Source organism: Engraulis encrasicolus, chromosome 23, assembly GCF_034702125.1.
Source record: "Engraulis encrasicolus isolate BLACKSEA-1 chromosome 23, IST_EnEncr_1.0, whole genome shotgun sequence".
NCBI lineage: Eukaryota > Metazoa > Chordata > Actinopteri > Clupeiformes > Engraulidae > Engraulis > Engraulis encrasicolus.
The window spans coordinates 6,111,267-6,121,266 of NC_085879.1; the positions used below are offsets into that span (position 1 = coordinate 6,111,267).

Below are 10,000 nucleotides of genomic sequence, written 5' to 3' on the forward strand. Positions count from 1 at the left end.
GGCCTGTGGGTGGTGTTCTTCGGCATCTACTCCTCACTCTGGCCTCTCATCCCCTTCGCTCCAGACATGTCGGGAGAGGTAAGCACTTACACACACACACACACACACACACACACACACACACACACACACACACACACACACTCGGTCCCAGTGCACACATGGACTCTCACACATACATGCACAAAGTCTTTTGCAGATACACACATGCACACACACTCAAACCAAACACAAACCGATACACTTTCAAAACATTTGCAAAGCATACATTGATTCATGTAACAGATACCAACAGGGAGAGCTAAGGGGATTCAATACAAACACACACCCTGTTTCTCTATCATACACACACGCGCGCATACACACACGCGCGCACGCACGCACGCACGCACGCACGCACGCACGCACACGCACACGCACACGCACACGCACACGCACACACACACACACACACACACACACACACACACACAGTCACACACACACACAGTCACACATGGATACACAAGCACTCGAAAACTTGCCACTCTTGCTTAAATGCGTTCTACCCCACACACACTCGCACACATTTACATACCATCCACATAACTCTGTCTCTCCCTGACACTCAGAACACACACCACACACACACACTTCCATCCATTAAAATGCCATTCACATAGTTCTCTCTCTCACACACACACACACACACACACACACACACACACACACACACACACACACACACACACACACACACACACACACACACACACACACACACACACACACACACACACACACACACACCTACCTTAGCTGATCTTCTGGCATTACGCAATCCTGCCTGCTTAATCTCATCAACATTGCCTCATTCTGCATTCTCGGTCCACGGAGAGAGCACCGAGGTGTGTGTGTGTGACTGACTGTGTGTGTGTGTGTGTGGGTGCGTCTGTCAGAAAGTGTGTGTGTGTGTGTGTGTGTGTGTGTGTGTGTGTGTGTGTGTGTGTGTGTGTGTGTGTGTGTGTGTGTGTGTGTGTGTGTGTGTGTGACTGAGTGTGTGAGACTGAGTGTGTGGGTGTGTATGTCAGAGGGGAGAAAAGCATTACACAAGTGTGTGTATGTGAGCCCGGGGCCCGGGGGCCTCTGTGTGTTGGCCTCTTGTTTCTGTGGCCCTCATAATCACCTAATGGCCCCAATTAGCCCCCTGTTAGCACTCTAAGCACTCCCAGCTCTCTACCCCTCTCCCTCTCCCTCTCCCTCTCCTAGGCCCCGACCACCTAAGCCCCTTCCACTCTGTGTGTGTGTGTGTGTGTGTGTGTGTGTGTGTGTGTGTGTGTGTGTGTGTGTGTGTGTGTGTGTGTGTGTGTGTGTCTGTGTGTGTGTGTGTCTGTGTGTGTGTGTGTGTGTGTGTGTGTGTGTGTGTGTGTGTGTGTGTGTGTGGATTAAGCACATTGCCAAAAGCAGATCAGATGCATCTCTGTTGTTGCATTCCGTTGTCGCAACACTGCAGACCTTTTAGCCCCCCCCGTCAAAGATTCCGTCCTCATACGAGACAACAGAGTCCCAAATTGCCCAAAATGGTTCCGGTTCTCGCATCAGTTACATTGGGGACCAAAGCGATTACAGATGATTGAGCTACATTTATACCATTAAATGAAATCTCATTTTTTTTTGTTATCACATGGGGCCTGGATAAAAGTATTGACGTCTACTTTGTCATCGCTGATTTTCTGAGAGAAAGATGTCCGAACGCTCGGACTTGGTGAGAACACGCCGGTCAGTTTGACATGAGGTGCAGGATCCCGCACCAGGACGGTTCTCTGTCTGACTGAAATCCCTAATGCCGCGTGTATACCAGTGTAGCTGTGGTCGCTGAAGAAGTTTTGCCATGAATCCGCTTTATTCGCTCTCGACGTGTCATTGACATGTTTTAGCTAATCACGTAGCGACTCTGGCTTGACAGCCTGTGACATTCTAAGATATGAGCATTCCAATGGGTTTTCGCTGAACCGTGTCATAGCTCATGTCTATAATCTTAGCCTGACTTTAGTCACTGAAATTTGCTCTGGTCGCTCAGGTCGCTTCACTATCAGCAAATTCGCTCTGGCCGCTTTAGTCGCCGACCCTCCATTGAGAAACAATGACTTCTGTAGGTTGCTCTTGATGTACACATAGCTTAACAGAGTCAAGCTTCTCCTCCTAAAGCAGAAAGCTCACTCCTCTGTCACTCAAAACCTCTGACCTGCCTGTCTGCCACTCAACCGCCAGTTTATTACCACCTGGATGTGGACATGTCCGTATTATGCTTTCCAGAAACAGAGTGGTTTTCCGTATTATGGCTTAACACATTATGGTTGTGATCGCCGCGTGAGTCCCCCATGTCTGCTCGGCCCTCCCCTCCCCTCCCCTCTGGCCGACTACCGGTGGGGCCGCCACAGCTGAGTAGTCTGAGCTGGTGGGGGGTCTGCTCTGGTCTGGCGTGGGCTGTTCTGCGGCATATAGGGGCTTGGCTGGCTCTGCGCTGGTGGTGTGCTGGGCTCTTGTCCGTGTGATTAGGCTTTACGAGGCGCGCGGCGGATCCAACACATTTGGCCAGCATGTGTAGCAGTGGCGGCTTTACCTCCCCCTGGCCTTGCTCAAACTTCCTACCTACACTACCGCTAACTTCTAATTGGTGTGTGTGTGTGTGTGTGTGTGTGTGTGTGTGTGTGTGTGTGTGTGTGTGTGTGTGTGTGTGTGTGTGTGTGTGTGTGTGTGTGTGTGTGTGTGTGTGTGTGTGTGTGTGTGTGTGTGTGTGTGTGTGTGTGTGTGTGTGCACCCGTGTCTGTCTGTGTGTGTGTGTGTGTGTGTGTGTGTGTGTGCACCCGTGTCTGTCTGTCTGTGCTTGTGTGTGTGTGTGCACCCGTGTCTGTGTGCGCGTATTTGTGTGTGCGTGTGCTTGTGCGTGCGTGTGTGTGCTTGCATACTTGTGAGCGTGTGTGCACATGTGTGTTTGTTGGGTAGTGGTGTCTGTCTGTCTGTCTTTTGTTATGTGTACTATATTTGTGCCTGTGTGTCTGCGTTTGTGGTTCAGAAAGTGCAAGTGTATGTTTGCACGACTCAATATGTGTGTCATTAAAAGTGTGTGTGTGTGTAGTTCAGTGTGCTACATCGCACACCCAGTTTCCTCCCAACTCCCTCAGCTCCCATGCTACTCCTCTGGAGTACAGCTGGTCAAGATGTTATGTTGTTATTTTATTTCAAAACCCCAAGCTATATTTTCTGAAAAATCAGCAGAGCCAAAACCGCCGTTATACGACTTTGTCTGACTAGCGCTGAATCTTCATAGTGGGGCCGTTCTTCTCCGAAACCTCCAGTCGAGTATTTTCTGCCCTTCATGAAGTATCGCGTTTCTCCTCGTGAAATTAGTCATGTTTGGACACCATGTAATGACTGCATAGTAAAAACATCTGCAGTATCCGTTTTCTCTCCGGACCGTATGGTGTACAGCACACAGGTGATTTTTTTCTCATGCAACACGTGACGTGTATCAGGTTGTGGAGTGTGAAATTAGTCATGTCTAAGACGCCAGGCTGGGATGACGCCATCATGCTGACAGCTCTCCCTGGTACCTGCTGTCTGTCTGTCTGTCTCTCTCTCCCTTCCTCTCTCTCTCTCTCTCTCTCTCTCTCTCTCTCTCTCTCTCTCTCTCTCTCTCTCTCTCTCTCTCTCTCTCTCTCTCTCTATCTGTCTCTGTCTCTGTCTCTGTCTCTGTCTCTGTCTCTCTCTCTGTCTCTCTCTCTCTCTCTCTCTGTGTCGCTCTCTCTGCCTGTCTGTCTTTCACTCTCTCTCTCTCTCTCTCTCTCTCTCTCTCTCTCTCTCTCTCTCTCTCTCTCTCTCTCTCTCTCTCTCTCTCTCTCTGTCTGTGTTACTTTCTTTCTACCTCTGCCCCAGTTTCTCGCCCCTCTCTCACCCCACTCCACCGCTCCCCAATCCTTCCATCATCCCTTACATCTCTGTCTGCACCCTGCCAAGTCTAGTTGTTTTCTTGTTGGGCAGGAGTGTCTCCTGTGGCAACCAGTGGGGAGAAGGGTAATGCATGATGGGCTGGGCTGGGCTGGGCTGGGCTGGGCTGGGGGTTGTAGTGTGTTGAGTACAGTAGGCCCAGCCTGCTCTGCTCTGCTGTGCTGTGCTCTGCTGTACGGTGTTGTGCTGTGGGCAGGTAACCCAACCCCACCCCGGGGCACAGTGGGACACTCGTACATCAGCGCACCCCAGACGGCTGTGGCTGACACCTGAGAGCACATCTAAAGGCCCTCTCCTCTACTCTGCTCTCCTCTGCTCTGCTCTGCTCTGCTCTGCCTTATCCAGTCAGGAAACATACTGGCTCTCTGTCTCTCTGTCTCTCTGTCTCTCTGTCTCTCTGTCTCCCTCTCTCTCTGTCTCTCTCTCTCTCTCTCTCTCTCTCTCTCTCTCTCTCTCTCTCTCTCTCTATCTCTCTCTCTCTCTCTCGCTCGCTCGCTCGCTCACAGGCCCGCACGCACACGCACACTAACACACACACACACTGTTTTTCCCAGGTGGAGGAGACACCTGTCTGTAGACTTCAAGGTTGAAGAGAGAAGAAAGGTGAATGACATAACCGAGCACTCTTCTCTTTCTCTCTCTGTAGTACACACACACACACACACACACACACACACACACACACACACACACACACACACACACACACACACACACACACACACACACACACACACACACACACACACACACACACACACACACACTCAGTCTCTCACTCCCTTTCACTCATGCACACGCACATACACATACAGTACACACACACGCCCATACACAGCACACACAAACACCTACACCCCCTCTCTCTCTTTCCTCTGACCCCCTCCCTCCTCTGTTTGTGCCCTGCCAGCTGTAGTTGAACTTCCTCCATGTACATTCCCGACCACAAGTGCCCGAAGCTGCATTCCCCAGGTGAAGCCAAATACCTGTGGGTAGACTTCAAGGTGAAAGTTATGTGGATGACATCATCAGGGGTCTCGTGAAAAACATGCTCACAAAATAGACAAACTCGCTGCCGTTAACATTTCAGCACTCAGAACAAAAGATCCGTGCGTTTAGCAACTTCACTGTGCTGCTAAGACTTCCATCGCAGTCTTTCCATCCCATGTGTAACTCGGGGGTTGAAAAACAAACGTCTGTGTCCGTTCCAGTCAGCGCTGTGGGAAGAGAGAGAGAGAGAGCGCCTGATATGGACTTGCTGCTGTCGATTTGGCCCGAGCGCCGCACTCCTGGCTGGCGAAGAGAAGTGCTGCGAAGTTTTGGCCGGGGTCTGCTGACGTGACAGGTGTAAGCCTGCTCGCTACGCAACAGACAAGGTCAGGGGAGCGTCGTACTGCGCTGCTTTCCTTGAGCTGCGTCCAAGCTATGCGGAGGAGAACTTTCGTGGGAACGCTCTCGTAGAGTACTGGAGTTCTCGGGTCGCTGTTGGTTGTTTGGGGGATTTAAAAATAATGGTGTTAATAAAGCTTGTTGGCTGCTGTCAGAGGGCCAAGCCCGTGAGACGCTTTAGACAGCCATGCCAGTCAGATTTGTTACACCACGTTGTGATGAGCATTTTGTGTCTCACAGCTGCCTTCAAGGCTCTTTCCATGTTTACTGTGTGTGTCCGTGTGTGTGTGTGTCCGTGTGTCCGTGTGTGTCCGTGCGTGTGTGTCTGTGTGTGTGTAGCAATTGATAGTAGCAATTGATAGTCGCAAATCCACTGGAGAAGACCAGCTAGATCCCCTTTTTCTTCGCACTGCGGCATATATAATAGCAGAGCCATTATTGCACATTTTCAATTTTTCTATTTCCACTGGAGTTGTCCCTACACTATGGAAATTTGCACACATTACCCCGTTGCACAAGGGGGGTGATAAGACTGACCCTAACAACTATCGACCAATATCCAAGCTACCGTGTCTCTCAAAAATACTAGAGAAGTTGGTAAATGATCAGCTCAAAGAATTTCTAAATACCAATAATATTTTGAGCCCTCTCCAATCAGGCTTTAGGCCTAAACATAGTACAGTTACTGCTGCTACTAAAGTAATGGATGATATTATCACTTCTCTTGACAAGAAAAAACATTGTGCTGCCATCTTTGTGGACTTATCCAAAGCATTTGACACCGTGGACCATTCTCTGCTTCTACAAATTCTGCCTGGTATTGGTTTTAATGCAAGTGCCTGTAAATGGTTCCAGAGCTACCTTTCAAACAGACACCATACTGTAAAATTGGGTAATACTCAATCTGACCCCCTGCTAATAACCAAGGGGGTCCCACAAGGTTCAGTATTAGGTCCGGTACTCTTCACCATGTACATAAATAGCATACTTTCTCTCCTTTCCAACTGCTCTATTCATCTATATGCAGATGATACAATTTTGTATTGTGTTGCAGATTCTGTACAGCTAGCCTTGGAGAAATTGCAGCAGTCTTTTAATATCCTACAAAATGCCTTCATTAGTCTTAAGCTTCTACTTAATGTAAGCAAGACTAAATGTATGGTCTTTACTCGATCTAAGCATGGCATGAAAAATGATTTTAATATATCTACTTTAGATGGGTCTGTTATTGAGAGAGTATCACATTATAAGTACCTGGGAATCTGGCTAGATGACAAGTTCACATTCAAGAAACATACTGACTGTCTTGTCACTACGCTCAGACAAAAGCTATCTTTCCTGCACAGAAATAAATATCACTTTCCTGTTTTCTGCAGAAAAAAGTTAATTGAAGCTACTTTTCTGTCTTCCCTTGACTATGGTGATATTATTTACAGACATGCACCACTCTCTAATCTGAAGGCACTTGACACTGTCTATCATTCAGCTCTTCGTTTTATTACTGGGGATCCATATAGTACACATCATTGCCTGTTATATGATAAAGTTGGGTGGGCTCCACTTTCTCACAGAAGGGACATGCATTATTTTATTTTTATTTATAAGGCCCTCACTGGCAAACTCCCATTTTATATTTCATCTCTTTTAGTTTGGCACTCCAACCCATACCAAACCCGCAGCAGCAATTTTTTACTGGAGGTCCCTTATGCCCGCACTGAACTGGGTAAAACAGCTTTTAGTGTCTGTGGACCTTCAGTTTGGAATAACTTACAACAAAGGATGGGTCTTCAAGCCTTTGTGCCATTAGAACATTTTAAAGTTACACTGGGAAGTTTTTTATCACATACTTGCACTTGTTTTAACTCATAAGTTTTAATTCATAGTTTGTCTTAATTTCTTACCTTTTATATGATTTATGGTGTATTGTGTATGTTCGTTGTTTATATATGATTTTATATGTGCAATTGTTTGTTTTACTCGACATCATTGTAAATGAGGGCTGGGCCCTCAATGATTCTTCGAGTTTAAATAAATGAAATGATGAAATGTGTGTGTGTGTGTGTGTGTGTGCGTCTATGTCTCCGTGTGTGTGTGTGTGTGTGTGTGTGTGTGTGTGTGTGTGTATGTGTGTGCATGTGTGTGTGCGGACTCACACACACTCACAATCCCACTGTAATTGTAAGTGTGTGTAAGAGTGTGATGTGTGATGGCGTGGAAGCTCTCCAAGCGGCCGTCAAGCCCACCTGCTCCATGTCGGATCTCAGGCCACATCAGCAGCCGGCTGGAGGTATGCGGTGGCATTCTAGCACAGCATGTAGTTAAGAAGCAGGGAATCTCCAGCACGCCTGAGTGACGCTGAGCATGAGAGAGACCCATCCATCCTGTTGGGTACTGTACTTTAGAGGAGCTGTGAAGTGTGGCAGATATAGGGCATATATAGGGCATCAGCATTAGCTGGGGAATTCCCGTGCTGCATTATGTTCCCATCTGAAGAACAGTTTTGGAGGCCAAACACAGAACAAGGAGGGAGCTCAATACATGTTATTAGACAAACGGAAGGTTTGCAGTTTGTCTATAGATTCACCATGTCGACGCCAATTAATAGATGGTTCCCAGGCTATATCTCACGTGTGATATGATAAACGCATGTATGCATATTGTGCTACTGTAGGTTGGTACTGGCACGTTTTCACTGTTCAGGATCCTGAAGAGAGACTCTGGTGCTGTTTTCAGGTCGGCCAGAATGGCGTCTGTGCCCACACCCACACCAGTTATGATCAGAACCAAAGTGCTTAACTGCGCCTTCACACTGAGTCCTGTATGTGATTGCATGCGATCATGTGTTACCCGGAGGAACCTGCTGACGTCTACATTGTAATCACGCTTCGTAGAGAACTTTTGGGGCAGATTTTTGGCTCGAACACATCGGTTCGAGATTTGGTTGAGGTACATACTGTACTTGGGTGAAAGATCTTTTTTGGGCTCAGTCGTCAGGTGGAGTAACAGCATTTAATGTCCATATATTAATTAGTAGTAGAGCTCTTCAGCGTTGACGTCAACTTGTATGCGGCGTTTGGACTACCGGTTCGATGGCGATTTTTTACATTGCAAAACGCCATAGAGATTCAGGTTTGGCAAAAATATAAGTTGCACGGCAACAACGAACATTAGCGTGTCCCCGCATCCCTTTCTCATTAGTGGAACGGATCGTATCATCATGTTGGTGTATTCACATGTTAAATCATGACGATTATAATTCAATATTGCTAACCCCTTTCTGATCATTAAAACTTCCGAACTACATACTTTCCTTTGGATGCCATGGGTACAACCCTCCGCACGTACATGACGTTAGATACAGGCGCCGCTTCTGTAGTCGCTAAAAGCTTCCGGGTTTAGCATATGAACGCAACATCGTATTTATGTCGAAGTTTGACACAAAATGATCAACCATGTCATACCTACAGCCTATTTTTAACACACTCGACAGTTTGCGGGGGTTCGCTAAGCGCGTGCTTGCACTCGGAGCTTATTTGAAATTTACCCCTATTCATTCTCAATGGAGGCCGGAAGCCGATACGAACCAGGAAGTCCTTAAATGCTAACATTAAAGACTACAATCTACTACATGCTTCCGCGTTACTGAAGAACTCTATTGATGGTTGATATGCTGCAATGAATACGCGTCTTAGATAGTCCACTTAAAGACAAAACAAACAAATCCATACAATAGTGGCCCTGGCTGTCGTTGCGCCGCCCTGGCGTGTGCTACTGCTGAAACGTCACTGAGCCCCATGCAGTATAGGCAGAGAGAGTAGAGAGAGAGAGGTTCCATTGGCCCATTGTTTCCGGGTTCTATTATTGTGGGGGGGGAAATCCCCCTTTAGGCAGACCTAGGCAGACCTGAGGACTGTTCTATTCAATGCTAGGAGCATTATGATACGCCCCTTTAGGCAGACCGGAACCTGGTCATGTTAGGTGCCCATAGAAACCTATTATGTTGGCATATCTCTATACTTAAAGAATCTCTGGTATAGGCACAGTGTGTTACTGTAGCTGGGTACTGGTACTGTGCTGTGCTGTGCTGAGCAGGACCCCCTGAAGTGGAGACCTGAAGTCTTGATTTGTTTGCTGAGGCCTGGTGTCGACACTGCAGCATTCCAGCCTGTTTTATACGCCTCTGCTGCTGACAGAGCCAGCCATTTTTACACACGCTATTTTTGACCCACTGCACCTGGGCTCTGTGTGTGTGTGTGTGTGCTTGTGTGTGCACACGCGTGTGCGCACGTGTGCGTGTGTGCTTGCGCGTCCCTGCGTGTGCGAGAGAGAGAGAGAAAGAGATAGAGAGAGAGTGCGGATGCTCGCGTGTGTGTGCGCGCGTATGTGTGTGCGTGCGTGTGTGTACACAGTATGCACAATTACTGTGTATAGTGCTTTGTGTGCGTAAATGTGTTGTGATGAATGTGTGTTGGGATGTTGGAATTAAACTGGGTTATTTCCATGAAGTGTGTTCGCCTGAGTGTGTATGTGTGTATGTGCCTGTGTGTGTATGTGCCTGTGTGTGTATGTGCCTGTGTGTGTATGTGCCTGTGTGTGTATGTGCCTGTGTGTATGTGCCTGTGTG

General features: G+C 47.8%; 1 protein-coding gene across 3 annotated transcripts in view; it reads left to right on the forward strand.

The window, feature by feature from the left end:
• The window catches only part of atp8a1 (ATPase phospholipid transporting 8A1), a 227,898-nt gene that overhangs the window by 188,145 nt on the left and 29,753 nt on the right, over nucleotides 1–10,000 (forward strand). For all 3 annotated transcript variants that reach the window (XM_063189764.1, XM_063189766.1, XM_063189763.1), the window contains one exon: nucleotides 1–78. This exon is cut by the window's left edge and continues 30 nt beyond it. In XM_063189764.1, coding sequence (XP_063045834.1) covers nucleotides 1–78 — 78 coding nt within the window. The remainder of the gene's footprint in view (nucleotides 79–10,000) is intronic.